The 20,395-nt window shown below is 41.7% G+C and overlaps 1 protein-coding gene across 2 annotated transcripts; it reads left to right on the top strand.

The window, feature by feature from the left end:
- The first annotated feature begins 1,703 nt into the window (after positions 1 to 1,703).
- LOC142140367 (acidic mammalian chitinase-like) lies at positions 1,704 to 19,568 on the top strand. 2 transcript variants are annotated; one of them, XM_075198144.1, is made up of 10 exons: positions 1,704 to 1,806; positions 2,750 to 2,951; positions 3,979 to 4,035; positions 4,160 to 4,331; positions 14,836 to 14,960; positions 15,726 to 15,849; positions 15,942 to 16,127; positions 16,551 to 16,667; positions 18,626 to 18,767; positions 19,257 to 19,568. In XM_075198144.1, the coding sequence occupies exons 2-10, from the start codon at positions 2,818 to 2,820 to the stop codon at positions 19,517 to 19,519; spliced, it is 1,320 nt and encodes a 439-aa protein (XP_075054245.1). In that variant the 5' UTR covers positions 1,704 to 1,806; positions 2,750 to 2,817; the 3' UTR covers positions 19,520 to 19,568. The 2 variants fall into 2 exon arrangements, with proteins under 2 accessions (XP_075054245.1, XP_075054246.1); XM_075198145.1 differs by lacking the exons at positions 1,704 to 1,806; positions 2,750 to 2,951; positions 3,979 to 4,035 and having other exon boundaries at positions 4,165 to 4,331; positions 14,823 to 14,960.
- The last annotated feature ends 827 nt before the right edge of the window (positions 19,569 to 20,395 follow it).

Raw genomic sequence — 20,395 nt, 5'->3', positions numbered from 1 at the left:
GGTCGTTTTCGATGATTTTTAGGTGTTACCCCCTTCGCCACCCCCACCCTTAGGAGTGCTAAGGGATGAATTTCAATTTTAAATTTTTTTAGTTGCCTCCATCATGTTTTAATACACTCGTATGCAAAATTTCATGATCTTCGCTTGAAAAATGTGGATTTGTATAGAAAGACAGACAGAAGGACAGAAGGACAAATTTTCTCTTTTATATATTAGATTTCTTGTTTTTCAACTTAAAGGCTCATGTTATATTGTCCAAACGTTTGTGTGGATTAATCTCTGCTGTACAGCATGTTTTTAATGTTTAAACACCTATTTTATATAAGTTTAATTTAATGGAAAATTTACATTTTTATTCCTGTGAGTGGTTGTGTAGGTAGGGACCCAGTGTACTACTTTGCCCGGGGGCCTATAATGCTGTTAAGACGGCTCTTCCCCTGACACAAAAAGTGTCCTTTATGTAATATAATTCTCTACAGAGGGAGATATGTGGTAAGTTCAATGTCAATACTAATGAAACAAAAAGTTAACAGTCTAAACACAATTGAATGTGTCCTGCTTTCAGCCATAACAGTCAGGATAAATATAAATAAATAGATTGAGGTATTTACCAGGTCTGATTTATCTATCGTTATATTTACTTTGTCATTGCTATTGACATTAAACAAACCACATATTTCACTGTGTAGAGAATTGTATTACATAAAGAACGCCTCATGGATACAATATTTTATATATAATATACCCTCTCAGCCACATGCATAGCACACACACTCTTACTACATTTATCTCCTCCCGGCCTCCTCCTGCTCAGTCTGCTGATCCACTCTCTGCACTTCTAGCTCAGCAGGCCATGCCGCTGACTGCTGAAACCCATGTGGTGCACATATTGCACCACGTGGTGAATGAGGGGAGCGTGGCACTGAGGCACCCCATATCTTTGCACAGAACAGGTACCGGGGGGTCGGCGATTTTGGGTCCTGCTTGGCGCTCCTCAAATCCCAGCACACTAGGCACTTGCCCAATGGTAGCGCCAGGCCTGACTACTGCTTATTATATTTTCAGCTAGTATTCCAGCCTTTTTGTGGGTTAGACAACATGAGCATATGCAGAACCTTCTTATCATCTAATGACTTCACTACATATAAGAAAGGCTATTTTGTGTTTGCATGTGTATTACAGACTAATTATTCTATATCAGAGAACAAAGGGTAAGAAGCCAATATCAGATCATCCAAAAACGACAGGGGAGTAAAGGGCACATAATTAGTAGGGGACACACAAAGCTCTCTACCTTTGAAATCAAGGTTATATAACAACTGAGTACTGGTCCAAAAATGATACACACCACAAATACAATACAGCTTGTAAGAGTTATATTACATAACACTTAATATCCATGTAAGTTTAAAAGACCCAACAAACCTCTCAGCACCAAAAATTTGTTTTGGGACATATCCAACAGGGTTCCTGTGTTCTTGAGCCACTTTGGGACCTGACATAATAGAGTCACCGATACACTGCAGGTGAAACTATTTTTTTAAATCAACAAAAGCCTTGTGTACTGTACTTGTGTCGGACAAACTGGAGGTGAAGTATTCCTATATAAGTCAGTCACACCAGTCTATGAGCCTACTACGTTTAGAAGATGAACAAATTGCTGCTCATTACGGGTGAGTTTCTCTTTTGTACATATCTTGACTTACGCTGCTTTTAGTGTAAAATGACTTATTTTACTCATCCCATCCTGTTCAAATTCTCCTCTATTTTATTCAGGTCTGGCGCTCCTACTGCATGTGCAGTTGGGTAAGTACATGATAAAATGAAAAGGTACTAACTAAGAAGACATTTTGTATTAGAAGTTATTTTGGCCTATTTCGTTTAGTAAGATGTTCCAAAATGTAGAACTTGAGGTGACACTAGTGCATAGGGATGTAGCAGTGATCTAGAAATACCACTTATTTACTTTAACACTCAACGTATTGTAGTAGGGGTAATGTGTAATCACTGAACTAGCTATACGTGAAAATGCAGCCTATGGAAAGTAATGCAATCTTTGGGTTAAAGCATTTCCAAGCCTGCTGTATTTATGATACATTAAAGTTATTGAAATTATACATAATACATTGAAATTATAGCTGAAAAGTTAAACAACGTTACATGTTTGAAAAAGGGGCTAGAAAACAACATTTAAACATTTCAGTAAAAAGACACTGACGAGTCTGGTGCAGAGTGGTATGTACGTCAGTTTGCATTGTGTAGCCTGCTTGAAATTGCTTTGCACATTCTCAGAAAGTGAACGCAGGCAAATGCAAGCTTGTGCATATCTGACACTGATGACCCGTTGTGTCTGGAGGGTCGGGTCGGTGAAGAGAAAAGAGCGTTCTTGCATAGGTTGACTACAGTAATGGAATGTGTACGCAAATGCTTGTCATGCAGACAGTTGAATATACACCTGTTAGGAAGCATATGTTTTGCATCTGCTATATGGTAGGTGTAAATTGTCACTTATGATGATGACTTGTCATTAACCAGAAGCATATGATGCTGATGCGGAGGCGGATGCATCACAACATATATACAGCCCTTGACATGGGTAAAAATACGCTATTTTTCAGTGCTCTTTATTATGCAAGAATAATTTACTCCCATTATGTAACCAACTCTGCATCAGCCCCAATATCTTTAGTTTTCTATAGGTTGTGTGGTTTTCATACACTTTTGACTATAATATTTTTTCCCTTTTCAGGCTCTTCCTTCAAGTTGGTATGTTACTTTACCAACTGGGCTCAGTACTACCCTGGAGCAGCCAAATATATGCCAGACAATGTTGATCCCTGCATGTGTACTCACTTGATCTATGCTTTTGCCACCATGACCAACAACCAGATTACAACTTTTGAATGGAACGATCCAACACTCTATGCTTCCTTCAATGCCTTAAAGAACTAGTATGTACCTTTAATCTAGCATGTTACATTTCATGTCACTTTAATTTAGGTTACATTAACAATTCCAGCTTATTTTCCATATGCCAGATAAACACCAGACAAAATGGTGTTGATTTGAACAACATAGCATATTTTGTCTCTTTGCCTAATGCTATCCATACATGGTTAAATGCACTTGGATTTGTTTTCAATTTGATCAGGCATATGTAGGCCTAAATTGCACAGATTCTGATTACCAAACAACTGGATCACAAGAGTTCCAGCGTAGCAGTATGGTGAGCTGAAGATTGAATATGTGTAGACTGTGACAATATTTTCAGTCATGGCTGATCAAACACTTATCAAACCTAGTTCGTAATTTGTCCCGCATACACAGCCAATTTGGCTGAAAATAGCAATTCGCCCATACAAATGTGACTGTGAGTTGGAGCCCTGTAAATCTTTATGAAAAAATAAATAAATAAATAAATCATCTGCTTTATAAAAGATTGTTGGAAAAATTGTATTACAACATGAGAAATCAGCACTGACCTACAGACTGTCAAGCCAGAACACATGGCACTTTCTACTCAGTAAGCATATAGGGCCTGAGTCATTAAGGAGAGCAAGGCAAAAAAAAGGAGTAAATGTTATCCGGGACAAACCATGTTACCATGAAAGGGGTGCAAATTAGTTTATTATTTTACACATAAGGAAAATACTGGCTGCTTTTTCATGTCGCACACAAATACTCTATAGCTTTATTTTTACACTGAAATTTAAAGTTGATCTTAGACACACCCTACCCCAACTATAATTCTGTCCCCACATTTTAAATTTACCTTCCAATCCAATGCAATATAGTTTTGCTAAGGTGCAAAGTTACTCCTTATTTTTGCTTTGCTGTCCTTAATGACTCGGGCCCATAAACATTACTAATTAAACATTGGTCACATTCTATATAGAGCACAAAATAATATACTGAGACCACTCTTTAAGAAGATTTTTATTTCACATAACATACAATTTTCCTCTTGTTTATTTACAGTAACAGTGAACTGAAAACTCTGCTCTCTGTCGGAGGCTGGAACTATGGAACCTCAGGGTAATAATAACACAATTCTTCATTTCTCCATCTCTTTGCACCTTATCTGCCACTATTATCTGCTCACTTGTACTAATCTTACCACAATATTAATGTTACAAAGATGATATTTCATTTTACGCAGGTTTAATACAATGGTATCCAATTCTCAGAATCGGCAGACTTTTATCACTTCTGTTATCAAATTTCTGAGACAGTATGGTTTTGATGGCTTGGATATTGACTGGGAGTATCCTGGGGATTCCGACAGAGGCAGCCCCCCAGAAACTCAGCAACAGTTCTCCGTTCTGCTACAGGTAAACAACTTTTTTTTTTTTTTTTTTTTTAAGTTACCTCCACAGCATTACAAACCTTATTTGTAGGCAATGTAGCCTATTCATTTTTACATGTTTTGTACCATAAAACAAAGTGTATTAAAAGCAACAATATACAATAGCAGCAAGACATAACTTACAGTTAAGTCCATAAATATTGGGACATCAACACAATTCTCATATTTTGGGCTCTATACACCACCACAATGGATCTAAAAATGAAACTAACAAGATGTGCTTTAACTGCAGACTTTCAGCTTTAATTTGAGGGTATTTACATCCAAATCAGGTGAACAGTGTAGGAATTACAACGGTTTCTATATGTGCCTCCCACTTTTAAAGGACCAAAAGTAATGGGACAAATTAAACAATCCTACATCAAACTTTCACTTTTTAATACTTTTTTGCAAATCCTTTGCAGTCAATTACAGCCTGAAGTCTGGAAGGCATAGACATCACCAGACGCTGGGTTTCATCCCTGGTGATGCTCTGCCAGGCCTCTACTGCAAATGTCTTCAGTTCCTGCTTGTTCTTGGGGCATTTTCCCTTCAGTTTTGTCTTCATCAAGTGAAATGCATGCTCAATCGGATTCAGGTCAGGTGATTGACTTGGCCATTGCATAACATTCCACTTGTTAGCCTTAAAAAAACTCTTTTGTTGCTTTTTCAGTATGCTTCGGGTCATTGTCCATCTGCACTGGGAAGCGCAGTCCAATGAGTTCTGAAGCATTTGACTGAATATGAGCAGATAATATTGCCCAAAACACTTCAGAATTCATCCTGCTGCTTTTGTCAGCAGTCACATCATCAATAAATACAAGGGAACCAGTTCCATTGGCAGCCATACATGCCCACACCATGACACTACCACCACCATGCTTCACTGATGAGGTGGTATGTTTTGGTTCATGAGCAGTTCCTTTTGTCACTCACCGGACTGTGAGTGCTTCTTCCCGGACTATTAGGAACCGTGGACGTCCTCTATCCTGAGGGACTGCGCATGCGCAGCCCTTTCCAAACCTTCAGTGTATGTTCCTTTAACTTAATTGGCAGATCAGGCAACCTCCCTATATTAAGCACCTGTGGTCAACACCACGTTGCCTGATCTTGGAGTCTCATTCCCCATGAGTCTCTGAAGGTGTTCCTGTGTTTCCTTGTTTATTCAGCCCAGCTGATTCCTGTGGTTTCCAAACCACTTCTACCTCTGTGGTTTCCAAACCACTTCTACTACTGTGGTTCCCATACCACTTCTACCATCTACTGTATCATCGTGACTGTGAGCTGATTCCTATCCGCTGCCTCCGTGCACTACAGTCTTCTAACCACTTCAACTCTACCATGTATCATTGGGACTGTTAGCTGATGCTATCCGCTGCCTCCGTGCACTACAGTCCTTCATCCACATCCACTCACCTGTTCATGATTGTGACTGCCAGCTGATTCCTATCCGCTGCCTCCGTGCACTACAGGCTTCAACCTGCAACTCGTCTGTGTTTCAACATCGTGACTGTTTGGCTGATTCCTATCCGCTGCCTCCGTGCACTACAGTCTTCAACCTGCAACTCGTCTGTGTTTCATCATCGTGACTGCTAGCTGATTCCTATCCGCTGCCTCTGTGCGCTTCAGTCTTCAGTCCTTGTCAACTCTACCGTGTTTCCTTGAGTCTGCTGCCACTATTGCTACCCGCTACTCTCCGTGATCAACTGTTCCAGTTCAACTCTGCTCCGGTGTCCCATCGTTACTGCACCTGCTGGTTGCTATTGGTTACCTCCGTGTTCCCGCAGAGACCCGCTGCTGTTATTTCTCAGCGCTACTCATCCATCTACTGCTGATCCGCTCTCCACGCCTTCCTGTGTTCCCTGCTGGTCTACCTACCTGTGCGCTGCACCTGCTAGACCCCCGCTTCACCCATCCAGGGACTTGTATCCTGCTGGCCTCCTGCCCTTCAGGTATCTCTGCACTCCTGTCTGACTGCCTTCTCCTGAACCACGGTATGCATACTTCCCATTGACTGTGCTGTGTATTGCATACCTTGCTGGACTGTGTTGGTTCTCCTCTGGAGTGTACTATCCGCTGAGTCTATTGCCATCATTGACTGTGTTGGTTCTCCTCTGGAGTGTACTATCTGCTGACTCTACTGCCATCATTGACTGTGTTATCTCATGCCGGATTACTTCAAGAGACTTTCTATATTGGCAGTGTTGTTCAGTCATTTATACATTTATATTGTGCATATTACTGTGGATCAAAGTCAAGGTGCCCGTGTATATATTGTGTTGCAGTCTCTCCCCGTGCACCTCCTCACATATATATTCAGTGGTACAACTTGCTAGTGGCAGACCACTGACTCCTGTTTACAGTTTCACCTGTTCCAGTATCCTCTCACATAGCAGTGGTACAACTTGCTAACGCAGACCACTGACTCCCCGGATACCTCCACTTGTATTCCATTCCTTCACTCTGACAGCGGTACAACTTGCTATCCGCAGACCGCTGACATTCATCACCTCCTCGTTTCTGTTGGACATTCCTCCTCACTATAGCAGTGGTACAACTTGCTACCGCAGACCACTGACTACCTTCACGTGTCCTTTGTCCATACAGTTCCTCGTGTATTATTACCTCCATATGGCCAGTGCTGCTAGTCATAGACTTTCCTGAGCATCTCATCATCTGCTATTTCCTGTTCCGTGATCACCCTGCTACCAGAGTACCATATTACCACCTATACTGCTCTGGTAAGCCTATCACCTGGTGATCCCTGGGTAAAGACTCCTAGTGCCCGTGACAGTAAGATCAGGCCATGACAGACCCAGATACGGAACCTACTGCTAAAGAGATGCTGCAGCATCTGGTCAGCCGTGTGGAGCAACAGGATGCTCGCCAACAGCTGTTACTTCAATGTTACCAATCATTAACCTCCCAAGGAACATCTGGACAGACTGTTACAGCTAATATTGAAGCTCCTGTGCTTTCCTCCGTTTCCCCAGTGCCATCCCAGGTGTCTACAGCTCCTACGCTTCACCTGCCTACTCCGTCAAAATATGACGGGGACCCCAAAACTTGTAGAGGTTTCCTTAACCAATGTTCAGTCCATTTTGAACTCCAACCTCAAAATTTTTCTACCCATCGTTCCAGAGTGGCCTATCTTATCTCATTGTTTTCTGGACAATCCCTGGCTTGGGCCTCCCCTCTGTGGGAGAGAAACGATCCAATTCTACAAGATAGTGCCAAATTCATTTCCACGTTCCGAAGTGTGTTCGATGAACCAGGTCGTGTGACCTCCGCTGCTTCCAGCATTCTTCGTTTGCGACAAGGCTCCCATACAGTAGGACAGTATGTCATTCAATTTAGGATCTTAGCCTCTGAACTTCAGTGGAACACTGAAGCATTAGTTGCCGCCTTCTGGCAGGGGCTCTCCGATAAAATTAAAGATGCACTGACTACCCAAGAGCTTCCTTCGTCACTAGAAGATTTGATCTCTCTTTGCCATCGTGTAGATATGAGATTTCGTGAAAGAGAGTCTGAGAAAACAACGGCTGTCAAAGCACCTCTTCGTTCAAACCCTCAATTTCGTCCAGCTCCATCCTCTGTGATTCCCATGGAGATAGGACGTTCCAAATTATCTTCAGAGGAGAGGAAACGAAGAGTAAAGAATAGACTCTGTATCTATTGTGCTGATTCCACGCATATGCTCAGCTCTTGCCCTAAGAGATCGGGAAATGCCAGGCCCTAACTAGTTCTGGAGAGGTGAAGTTAGGGTCCCTGGAGTCCTCTCCATTGTCTATGAAATCTAAAGTCTGCGCTTTCGATGTTACGATTTCCTTTGCTACCAAATCCTTTGAGTCACAGGCATTGATTGATTCCGGAGCAGCAGGAAATTTCATTTCTAAATCACTAGTGAATCAATGGTCTCTACCAGTGATCACTTTAAAAACACCCATTACTGTGACGGCTATAGATGGATCACGTCTCATCAATGGTCTCATCACCCAGAGTACGTCTCCAGTAACCCTTCAGATTGGTGTACTACACCATGAAGAAATTTCGTTTTTAATTCTTCCAGTTACGACAAGTCCGATTGTCTTAGGCCTTCCATGGCTTCAGTGTCACTCTCCCCAGATTGACTGGCGCACTCCTCAAGTTATGTCTTGGGGGTCTGAATGTCACCAGCGTTGTCTTTCTCAAGTTATTCCTCTTAAAGTACAGCAATCTTCCATCGCATATTCCTCCCCGGGACTCCCTCCTCAGTATGCTTCATTTGCCGATGTGTTTGATAAAGCTCAGTCTGAACGTCTTCCTCCTCATCGTTCTTGGGATTGTCCGATCGACCTTCTACCTGGCAAGACTCCTCCCAGGGGTCGGGTCTATCCTCTCTCGTTACCTGAAACTCAAGCCACATCTGAGTACATACAGGAGAATCTCCAGCGTGGGTTCATTCGACCTTCCACCTCTCCCGCTGGAGCCGGGTTCTTCTTCGTCAAAAAGAAGGATGGATCATTACGCCCTTGTATAGATTTTCGTGGACTCAACGCCATTACTATCAAGAATCGGTATCCCATTCCGCTGATCACTGAGCTATTTGATCGCATCAAGGGAGCTCGGATATTTACTAAGTTGGATCTTCGTGGTGCCTACAATTTAATTAGAATCCGTTCCGGTGACGAATGGAAGACCGCGTTTAACACCAGAGATGGGCATTACGAATATTTAGTAATGCCCTTCGGGCTGTGTAATGCCCCCGCGGTTTTCCAGGGTTTCATCAATGAGATCTTTCGGGACTTATTATATGTATGTGTCGTTGTCTACCTGGACGACATATTGATCTTCTCACAGGACCTGCCTTCTCATCACCAACATGTGGCAGAAGTCCTCTCCAGACTACGGAAAAACTCGTTGTTCTGTAAATTGGAAAAATGTTCATTCGAGTTACCCCAGATTCCATTCTTGGGGTATATAGTTTCCGGAGTTGGCCTGAAGATGGATCCAGACAAAGTAAATGCTGTACTACATTGGCCTCAGCCAACTGCTCTTCGTGCCATCCAGCGTTTTTTAGGTTTTGCCAATTACTATAGACGCTTCATTCAAGACTTTTCATCCATTGCATCTCCCATTGTGGCCCTAACTCGGAAAGGGGCTAATACTAAGCAATGGTCATCTGAGGCTCTCCAAGCCTTTCAAATCCTCAAAGAGTCCTTCTCGTCTGCTCCCATTCTGCGACAACCTGATGTGACACTCCCCTTCTTCCTAGAAGTAGATGCCTCTAATGTGGGCTTAGGAGCTATTCTCTCCCAACGCTCGGAGCAACAAAAATTACATCCTTGTGCCTTCTACTCTCGGGGTCTTCTGCCCGCAGAGAAAAACTATACTATCGGGGACAAGGAGTTGCTGGCCATCAAAGCTGCATTAGAGGAATGGAGATACTTGTTGGAAGGAGCTCGCCATCCGGTGACGATCTTCACGGATCATAAGAACTTGTCATATTTGCAATCTGCTCAATGCTTGAACCCTCGTCAAGCAAGATGGTCTCTTTTCTTTTCCCGTTTTGAATTAATTATAACCTTCAAACCAGCTGCTAAGAACAAGAAAGCTGACGCTCTATCTCGAGCTTTTGTGACGTCCTCTGATGTAGAAGAGGTTCCCAACCATGCTATTCTAGACCCCAAATGTATTTCTCTGGCTGCTTCATCCACCAAAATGCTACCATTTGGGAAGACCCTTGTGCCTCCTACTCTGAGGAGGAAAATCCTTTCGTGGTTCCATGCCTCTCGTTTTTCTGGACACGCCGGTGAACACAAGACCTTTGAGATTCTCTCTCGTAGTTACTGGTGGCCTTCAATGAGGAGAGACGTCAAAGAGTTTGTTGCTTCCTGTGATTTATGTTCTCAGTTCAAATCCTCCCGCAGAACTCCAGCAGGGTTGCTGCGACCACTACCCATTCCGTCCAAGCCTTGGACCCATATTAGTATGGATTTCGTTACTGATTTGCCACCAAGTAAGAATCACAATACTATTTGGGTAGTGGTAGACAGATTTTCGAAGATGGCCCATTTCGTCCCTCTGTCCGGTTTACCTTCCTCGTCTACTCTGGCTGAACATTTCATTAAAGAAATCTTCCGTATCCATGGATGTCCGTCTGAGATTGTGTCGGATAGAGGAGTACAATTCGTTTCCAGATTCTGGCGGGCCCTTTGTAAAACCTTGGGCATACGATTAGCACTCTCATCTTCTTACCATCCGCAATCTAACGGACAAACGGAACGAGTCAATCAAGATCTTGAGACCTTTATTAGGATGTTCTCTTCAGCCAACCAAGACAACTGGGTAGAATTGCTTCCTTGGGCTGAATTCGCCCATAACAACATGTACCATGAGTCATCATCCAAAACTCCATTCTTTGTGGTCTACGGTCACCATCCGTCTTTTCCGGAATTTCCTGCCCTCCCGCCCACCCAAGTTCCTGCTGTGGAGACTGCTTGTCAGACCTTCAAAAATATCTGGTCTCAGGTCAAAACCTGTTTAAAGAAGACATCTATCAAATATAAGTCTTTCGCAGATAAGAAGAGGCGGGCTATTCCACCACTAAAAATTGGAGATCGTGTCTGGTTATCCACCAAAAATATTCGTTTGAAGGTTCCATCTATGAAATTCGCCCCTCGTTTTATTGGTCCATATAGGATCATTCAAGTTATCAATCCAGTATGTGTTAAACTTCTTCTTCCTAAGAATCTTCGGATTTCCAATGCCTTCCATGTGTCCTTGCTCAAACCTCTCATCATCAACCGTTTCTCGACTCCTCCCTCAGCACCGCAGCGAGTTCAAGTTCATCAGGAGGAGGATTTCGAGATTACTGAGGTATTGGATGCAAAAATTTCGCGAGGAGTCCTCCGTTTCCTCGTTCATTGGAAGGGCTTTGGTCCTGAAGAGCGTTCATGGATCAAAGCTGAAGATCTTAATGCTCCTGCCCTTCTGAAGAAGTTTTATTCCAAAAATCCGGACAAGCCCGGTTCCAGGCGTTCTGTGCCCACCTTTAAAAGGGGGGGTACTGTCACTCACCGGACTGTGAGTGCTTCTTCCCGGACTATTAGGAACCGTGGACGTCCTCTATCCTGAGGGACTGCGCATGCGCAGCCCTTTCCAAACCTTCAGTGTATGTTCCTTTAACTTAATTGGCAGATCAGGCAACCTCCCTATATTAAGCACCTGTGGTCAACACCACGTTGCCTGATCTTGGAGTCTCATTCCCCATGAGTCTCTGAAGGTGTTCCTGTGTTTCCTTGTTTATTCAGCCCAGCTGATTCCTGTGGTTTCCAAACCACTTCTACCTCTGTGGTTTCCAAACCACTTCTACTACTGTGGTTCCCATACCACTTCTACCATCTACTGTATCATCGTGACTGTGAGCTGATTCCTATCCGCTGCCTCCGTGCACTACAGTCTTCTAACCACTTCAACTCTACCATGTATCATTGGGACTGTTAGCTGATGCTATCCGCTGCCTCCGTGCACTACAGTCCTTCATCCACATCCACTCACCTGTTCATGATTGTGACTGCCAGCTGATTCCTATCCGCTGCCTCCGTGCACTACAGGCTTCAACCTGCAACTCGTCTGTGTTTCAACATCGTGACTGTTTGGCTGATTCCTATCCGCTGCCTCCGTGCACTACAGTCTTCAACCTGCAACTCGTCTGTGTTTCATCATCGTGACTGCTAGCTGATTCCTATCCGCTGCCTCTGTGCGCTTCAGTCTTCAGTCCTTGTCAACTCTACCGTGTTTCCTTGAGTCTGCTGCCACTATTGCTACCCGCTACTCTCCGTGATCAACTGTTCCAGTTCAACTCTGCTCCGGTGTCCCATCGTTACTGCACCTGCTGGTTGCTATTGGTTACCTCCGTGTTCCCGCAGAGACCCGCTGCTGTTATTTCTCAGCGCTACTCATCCATCTACTGCTGATCCGCTCTCCACGCCTTCCTGTGTTCCCTGCTGGTCTACCTACCTGTGCGCTGCACCTGCTAGACCCCCGCTTCACCCATCCAGGGACTTGTATCCTGCTGGCCTCCTGCCCTTCAGGTATCTCTGCACTCCTGTCTGACTGCCTTCTCCTGAACCACGGTATGCATACTTCCCATTGACTGTGCTGTGTATTGCATACCTTGCTGGACTGTGTTGGTTCTCCTCTGGAGTGTACTATCCGCTGAGTCTATTGCCATCATTGACTGTGTTGGTTCTCCTCTGGAGTGTACTATCTGCTGACTCTACTGCCATCATTGACTGTGTTATCTCATGCCGGATTACTTCAAGAGACTTTCTATATTGGCAGTGTTGTTCAGTCATTTATACATTTATATTGTGCATATTACTGTGGATCAAAGTCAAGGTGCCCGTGTATATATTGTGTTGCAGTCTCTCCCCGTGCACCTCCTCACATATATATTCAGTGGTACAACTTGCTAGTGGCAGACCACTGACTCCTGTTTACAGTTTCACCTGTTCCAGTATCCTCTCACATAGCAGTGGTACAACTTGCTAACGCAGACCACTGACTCCCCGGATACCTCCACTTGTATTCCATTCCTTCACTCTGACAGCGGTACAACTTGCTATCCGCAGACCGCTGACACTCATCACCTCCTCGTTTCTGTTGGACATTCCTCCTCACTATAGCAGTGGTACAACTTGCTACCGCAGACCACTGACTACCTTCACGTGTCCTTTGTCCATACAGTTCCTCGTGTATTATTACCTCCATATGGCCAGTGCTGCTAGTCATAGACTTTCCTGAGCATCTCATCATCTGCTATTTCCTGTTCCGTGATCACCCTGCTACCAGAGTACCATATTACCACCTATACTGCTCTGGTAAGCCTATCACCTGGTGATCCCTGGGTAAAGACTCCTAGTGCCCGTGACACCTTTCCTTCTCCATACTCTTCTCTTTCCATCAATCTGGTACAAGTTGATCTTTGTCTCATTTGTCCATAGGATGTTGTTCCAGAACTGTAATGGCTTTTTTAGATGTTGTTTGCCAAACTCTAATCTGGTCTTCCTGTTTTTGTGGCTCACAAATGGTTTACATCTTGTGGTGAACCCTCTATATTCACTCTTGTGAAGTCTTCTCTTGATTGTTGACTTTGACACATATACACTTACCTCCTGGAGAGTGTTCTTGATTTGGCCAACTGTTGTGAATGGGGTTTTCTTTACCAGGGAAGAAATTCTTTTGTCATCCACCACAGTTGTTTTCCGTGGTCTTCCGGGTCTTTTGGTGTTGCTCAGCACTCTGGTGCGTTCTTTCTTTTTAAAAATGTTCCAAACAGTTGATTTGGCCACACCTAATGTTTTTGCTATCTCTCTGATGGGTTTGTTTTGATTTTTCAGCCTAATGATGGCTTGCTTCACTAATAGTGACAGCTCTTTGGATCTCATATTGAGAGTCGACAGCAACAGATTCCAAATGCAAATGCCACACCTAGAATCAACTCCAGACCTTTTACCTGCTTAATTGATGATGAAATAACATGGTAATAGCCCACACATGTCCATGAAATAGGTTTTGAGTCGATTGTCCCATTACTTTTGGTCCCTTAAAAAGTGTAAGGCACATATAGAAATTCCTACACTGTTCACCTGATTTGGGTGTAAAGACCCTCAAATTAAAGCTGAAAGTCTGCAGTTAAAGCACATCTTGTTAGTTTCATTTCAAATTGATTGTGGTGGTGTATAGAGCCCAAAATATGAGAATTGTGTCGATGTCCCAATATTTATGGACTTGACTGTATTTCCTAATGCAATAATGTTGATTATTGGCTGGTTGTTCTCAGTAGACTACTACCATTGAGTGGGGCCTGAACAAATCCATCTTCGTTACAATATTTATCTATTTTTTTTAAAAAGTCCCAGGCAGGTTTTTTTTGGTATGAGGATTTGCTGGTAGCTACTCCTGCGTTTAGGAGTAAAAACCTTTTTGTGCACTAGCTGTCCCACCTCTAGTTACCCATGCTTAGCACCACTAGGCTTGTCAACTCTTAATTACTCAATTTCTTGAAAAGCTCTAATCTTATTTAACTCTCACACTTAGTCAACCCAAAATGTATGTATCTCTCAGACCCATTCTTCCACATTACCAGTGAGGATGGGTCCATGGAAATCATCCAGCATATATTGGCCACTCTTATTCAGCACACTATTTACAGTATCCTCCAATAAGAAGCCTGGAAATGCTCTTTTGTTTTACAAAAAGCCCTCCTAAGCTTAGACATGGAAGATTTAGCTTTAGCTATATGATCATGCAGGCACCTTACGTTCCCCTATGCTAAACCTACAGAAAAATGCAAAAACAAAATTAGCCTGCAATAGATGGTCACATAAATAACAAATATCATATAATCCCCATTAGAGTTACACTATTTGTTATGTGATATATATTCCAATTTATTTATATAAATTTGAGAATCATTTAAATTACATCACAGTTTTATATTGCAGGAAATGTACGAGGCATTCATGCAGGAATCCAGTCAAACCAACAGGCCTCGTTTGCTCATGTCTGCTGCTGTGTCTGCTGGAAAGTCCACCATAGAAAATGCATATCAAATTCCACAATTATCTCAGTAAGCACGTTTCACCAGAAAGCGACAGCTTGTAGAGATCCTGATTGTCTGATGTCTGAATCTGTGTCCTAAATAGACACATAAATTATTGGCAAACGGAGTGACTCCACTCTCAGTGTGCCAGGCAAATGGGAGCTGATATGTTACTCGTCAGTGGATATCTGCACACACAATGTTGGCTAATGTCCAATACAGTCATCTGCTGACAAAATTGCCCACCCTCATGTGGAATCAAATGCAATTGGATCTGATTTTGACACCTCAAATTGGTTGAAAATTACCAAATTGACAGAAAAAACTTTGTGTATAGTAGAATGATTGTTTATGTTTATAGGGGGGGGGGGGTAATAGTGTCTATAAGTTATGTTACATTTAATTGTCTAGAAATGTAAACAGAGTTGTGTTTACAGTTGATGCTGGCAAAATTAATGAGGGTGCAACCCACTAGTTCCCTCTCTTTCCAATACACCCACCTCCATTATTTTTATATGAAAAAGTAGATGGATGAACCAAGCTGCAAAAAAATTTGAAAGTAAATAACTATAGAATAACATAAAACCAGTGAGTTGCTGCCTTAGGCAAATGCCTAGTTTTACTGCATGGTAAATACATGATAAGGAACCTAAATTCATGAGATATTTATTAATCGTTATACAAGCTGCCATACTGCTTTCACACACAAGGAAAAATCAGGGAGCTATTTTTTTTATGTATATGCATTATAGTGTAGTACAGAGATTACAAGGAAGTCTACTTCATCCATAGGTACCTTGACCTTATCAATGTGATGACATATGATCTGCGTGGTTCATGGGAAGGATTTACAGGAGAGGATAGTCCCCTTTACCAGGGTCCAGCTGATCAGGGTGGTTACATCTACTTCAATGTGGTATGTTGTCTATTGTTCTATATTTTCTCATTGTGTCTTTGGTAACTGCTAGGGACTTGGTGTTGAAACTTACCACTGTTCTTACTTTTTAGGATTATGCTATGAACTACTGGAAAAATAATGGAGCTGCACCAGAAAAGCTCATGGTTGGGTTTCCAGCCTATGGACGAACCTTCACACTCAGCAACCCTTCCAACAATGGCCTTGGTGCCCCAACCTCTGGCGGTGGTCCTGCTGCTACATACACACAGGAGGCTGGATTTATGGCATACTTTGAGGTATCCTCATTGTAACCATATGTTTTATCCATTGCATTTCTAGCCATTAGCCCCAGTTAAATGGGGTATAAATCCAAAAAGTTACTATATACTCAAACATGATGCCGGCATGTTTTATTTACTCCTGTGTACATAGACCATTAAAATGAGCCATGTGACACAAGTTCTCTAGTAACACAAATATAAGATGATCAGATGATACAAAATGTTATTCTTGCCCTTAGCAAAAACGACATGAAGCTTCTGCATGAAACTTGTCACTGGGCATACCCCACTCCCAAGATTTAATAGCATGAACAGAAAAGCTTTGACTTTCTGTGATTAACAGGCAATGTGTGCCAGAGAAACATGGGAGATGAAAGACCAGACTGAGGATGCTACCAGAACAAACTGTTCTTCACTTGTGTTTCTAATTTTATACAGATCTGTGGTTTCTTGAAAGGTGCCACAGAAGTGTGGAACAGTCCACAAGCAGTCCCCTATGCCTATAAAGGAAGTGAATGGATTGGATATGACAACCAGAAGAGTTTCCAGATCAAGGTATGAACATATTTATATTGAAAGAAGTAAGGGGCTTGAAATGACCTGGCCATAGTACAGCAGCATTGGGATCTGAAAGTCTAGATTGAAAGGGACATATTGTTTGCAATTATTTGCCATATTCATACTTTTTTAGGAGGCTGCTTATTAAGATTCTTTACATATATCTATGTCTGCACCTCTGTAAGGTGTAAGACATAGATATTTTGTAAGACACCAACTATAATCCTCTTTAGGGATGTCTGCATTTAAGGGTCAAACACTAATTGTATTTTACCACTGTTTATTTTACCCTGGCAAATTCTAAACTCTTGACATGGGTGATCTATAGGAACTTTGAAATCTCTGCTTACTTGAATGGGTTAAGAGCAAAGGAACAATTTATTAAAAAAAACTCAGCTATTTTGTCTATGTGCTCCCCTCTCTGCTGCAGGCTAATGACTGCGCAAGTCAGTTTTGAGAAAAGTTGTATCTCTAAATTAAAAATCATTATTTATGGATAAATGCAGTTTGTTTTCAAAATTAAATAAAAAACAGGTGCGTGTATATCTTTTACATTTACTATTGAAACTATGACGGGGTCCTAAGTTTACAAATACTGCTTAACTATATTTTGTTAGCAGAAGTTAACACAACACTCATATTCATTTCATGGAAATTGAGTTACGCCATTACCGTGCATGGCCTACGTTAGCTTGCCCATTTCCATTCCGCTTCTCAAGCCATAGTGACACATGTAATTATGTTCATTGGTTTAATGTCCATTTCTTGGCATATGCAGAGCTATTTCATGCAAGATACGCTACGCAAATGGACGTACGTGCAAACTTTAATCATGCCCATAATTACCAACATTTTAAATTATTTCTAGGCACACCTAGGAGGACCTAGGAGTACTACAGTCATCATTATGCCATATTTATTGTATTTATTATAACATATTTTATTGCATTTTAAATACTCCTAATTAATACATATTAACTTAAAAACACAGAGAATAATGAATACAATGTAATAATTGTATCTAACATTGAATTAATATTCAAAAATAGGGATATTTCCAGGGACAAGTTTTTAAAAAGTGGAACTGTTGCGAACTATGGGTCTGATTAATCAAGGCACGTATCTGCCGATTTTGAGGATATTGTACGCAAGATCACTCAGAATCGCCCAGAACCAGAGCATACACCCATAAACACAGCCCTGTCCACTCCATCTTCGGATGCAGAGGACATTGAATACGGTCTACGATTTCAGGGATTGAACTGGTTCAGGAAGTAGTGTTTGGCCGTAATCAATTTACAGTAAGGTCTTGCCAAACTCAAGCACACGCAGCCATGTCTGAAACAAGCTCTAGGCTGCAGCCCCAAAACTAAGGAAGTGCCCTGCTCATGAGAGTGCTTATATTCTAATTGGAAGAGGACACAACTGAAACAACAGGAGTGAGTGTGGCTCAGGATGGAGACTGGGACAGTTGTGAGGATGCATTGTGGTTAGTATAGGTGGGAATAGAGTAAGATCCTTATGTTGGGCACATGACTTTATGAGTGGTAGAAATTTGGCATAAATAAGTGGAAAGTCCTTATAAAAATGTTCTATTATATTGACATAGTAATATTTAAAGTGATTGTGGCATTAAAGTTGGACATATGTCCAATGACATTCTACCCTCTAAGGTCCAGAGTGATCTGCTCAGTTTATATTGTTTTCCTGCAAATCAACGTGAAATAAAGCAGTCAGATTTAAATCTCACCCATTGAAGGTGGTTTAATAGCTATATAAACTGATTAAAATGTTTTTACATTTCCATTCAACTAGAAGACTGAGAACATTTTGAAACACTGCAGGAGACTGAGCGATCAAAAGTATAATTGTTAGATTTTTGGTTGTTTTGTCCAATAATGGTTTTTCCAAACACATAAACCATTGCATATAATGTGATTTCTCTCCCATACTAGGCAGAGTGGCTGATGAAGAATAACTTTGGAGGTGCTATGGTGTGGGCTCTTCCTTTGGATGATTTTAGTGGGACTTTCTGCGGTCAAGGCAAATACCCTCTAATGACTACATTGCAATCAGCTCTGGGAATCTCTTTCCCAAGTGAGTGTTAAAATCTGTGTATCTGCAGTGTGTCTCCAAATACATTTTTTAGGTGAGCCCAGAATTTGGAAACCATTGAAAAAAAATGTAGTCCAGTAGCTCCCAGAACTGTTTGATAAAGAGGCGACAAAAGTGGCATTTGATCAGGATTCATCAGTTGATCTTCTAGTAATGGAACATAAATGTAAAAGCCTAAATAAGTTTCTATCCCCAGCGGTCTATTTAGTCACTATTAAAGCTATTAGAAATAAATGGAATTTGTCATCTTAACTTGTAGTATAATATTCAAATTATGCCCTATGGTGGTGGCATAAGAGGCATTGTAGATACAAAATTTGCCTGAGAATGCTTCATTAAATGTTATGATCATGGACATGAGTGTGTGTTTAAAACATATATGTGATCTATGGAATGTCAGTGTCATGAATATAAACATATTACATAGCATGTTATATGCAAATGTTAATGTTTAATTTTTATTCCATGCAGATTGCAAGACACCAACTATAACTGTAGCGCCAAACACAGCAGCAGCTCCTACTGCTGGGGCTCCAACTGCTGGAGCTCCAACCGCAGCCAGTGGGACTGGAAGTGGCAGCAGCAGTTTCTGCGTTGGAAAATCAAATGGTCTTTACCCAAACCCAAAAAGCAAAAGCGGTTTCTTTAACTGTCTGAATGGGAAGACCTACCAGCAGTCCTGCCAAACCGGATTAGTTTTTGATACCAGCTGTTCTTGCTGTAACTGGGCATAAGCAGAAGGATCTACATGTTCAGATGTCAATAAACCACTTTTCAGTGATGAATTCAATAAACATATTGCCATAAAATGATCTTGTGTAATAGTGTTGATCTATATACTAAGAAATATAACAGCTTGCAATGAATAAAATATATTTTTTAAGGTGATCTATATGGAGGTAAATCTGAGGTGTGATTTTCAAGAGAAAAGTGCAAGGCTGGCAATGTGCAACATTTTTATCAGTTAATGATTTATGAGGTGAACTGCAACACCATATGGATATAAGTGCATGTTTAACAATCAATGGATAGCAACACACTGATGAAATCTTATTGCCTGTCCTGTTGATCATAGAGATGGACATATGCTGTAATTTTACAGCTGAAATTGGGCAAGTGGCCCAATATCCCACCATGTATGCCCCCCCATCATGCAAAAAAGCAGTACAATATTATAATATTGGGCACTTCACCAATAGACCACAATAAAGCAAAAATGATTTCTCTGCTCTGTCTAAGAGGTGAATTTCAGGATCTAGTAGGTTTGTCCATCCATTCAAAAAATAATTTCTTTGGAAGAATTGTATTCGGTTTGTGTTTTTTTGGAGTGGGGGAGTTGCACTGCAGGAAATACTGTCTACCTGGTACAAAGTTCACTGTTTATCCCCTAAATAACTATTGAAATTATCTGGGCTGAATTAATTAGTTTAATTAGTCTCTGCCCTAAAGCATCCCTTATACTCTCTAGAAGAAGAAACAATCCAGACAACTGTGATAGATCAATACCAAATACTCCCCCTATGTCCGCATTAAATTCTCTACCAGTCAGCCTTTTGCAATTTAAGAACTGGTACTGGGGTGACAGTCCATGTGATTCCTGCGGATGGACG

The sequence above is a fragment of the Mixophyes fleayi genome, chromosome 2 (genome assembly GCF_038048845.1).
Source record: "Mixophyes fleayi isolate aMixFle1 chromosome 2, aMixFle1.hap1, whole genome shotgun sequence".
NCBI classification, from domain to species: domain Eukaryota; kingdom Metazoa; phylum Chordata; class Amphibia; order Anura; family Limnodynastidae; genus Mixophyes; species Mixophyes fleayi.
Note: the sequence above shows the minus strand (reverse complement) of the source record. Positions and strands in the feature narration are given on the sequence as shown.

What these genes read in the sequence shown, in the direction of transcription:
- LOC142140367 (XM_075198144.1), top strand. Translation starts at nt 2,818, where the DNA reads ATGCCAGACAATGTTGATCCCTGCATGTGTACTCACTTGATCTATGCT. An exon ending in AGTTCTCCGTTCTGCTACAG is followed by an intron (nt 4,332 to 14,835) that starts GTAAACAACTTT and finishes TTTATATTGCAG; the next exon opens with GAAATGTACGAGGCATTCAT. An exon ending in CAAATTCCACAATTATCTCA is followed by an intron (nt 14,961 to 15,725) that starts GTAAGCACGTTT and finishes CTTCATCCATAG; the next exon opens with GTACCTTGACCTTATCAATG.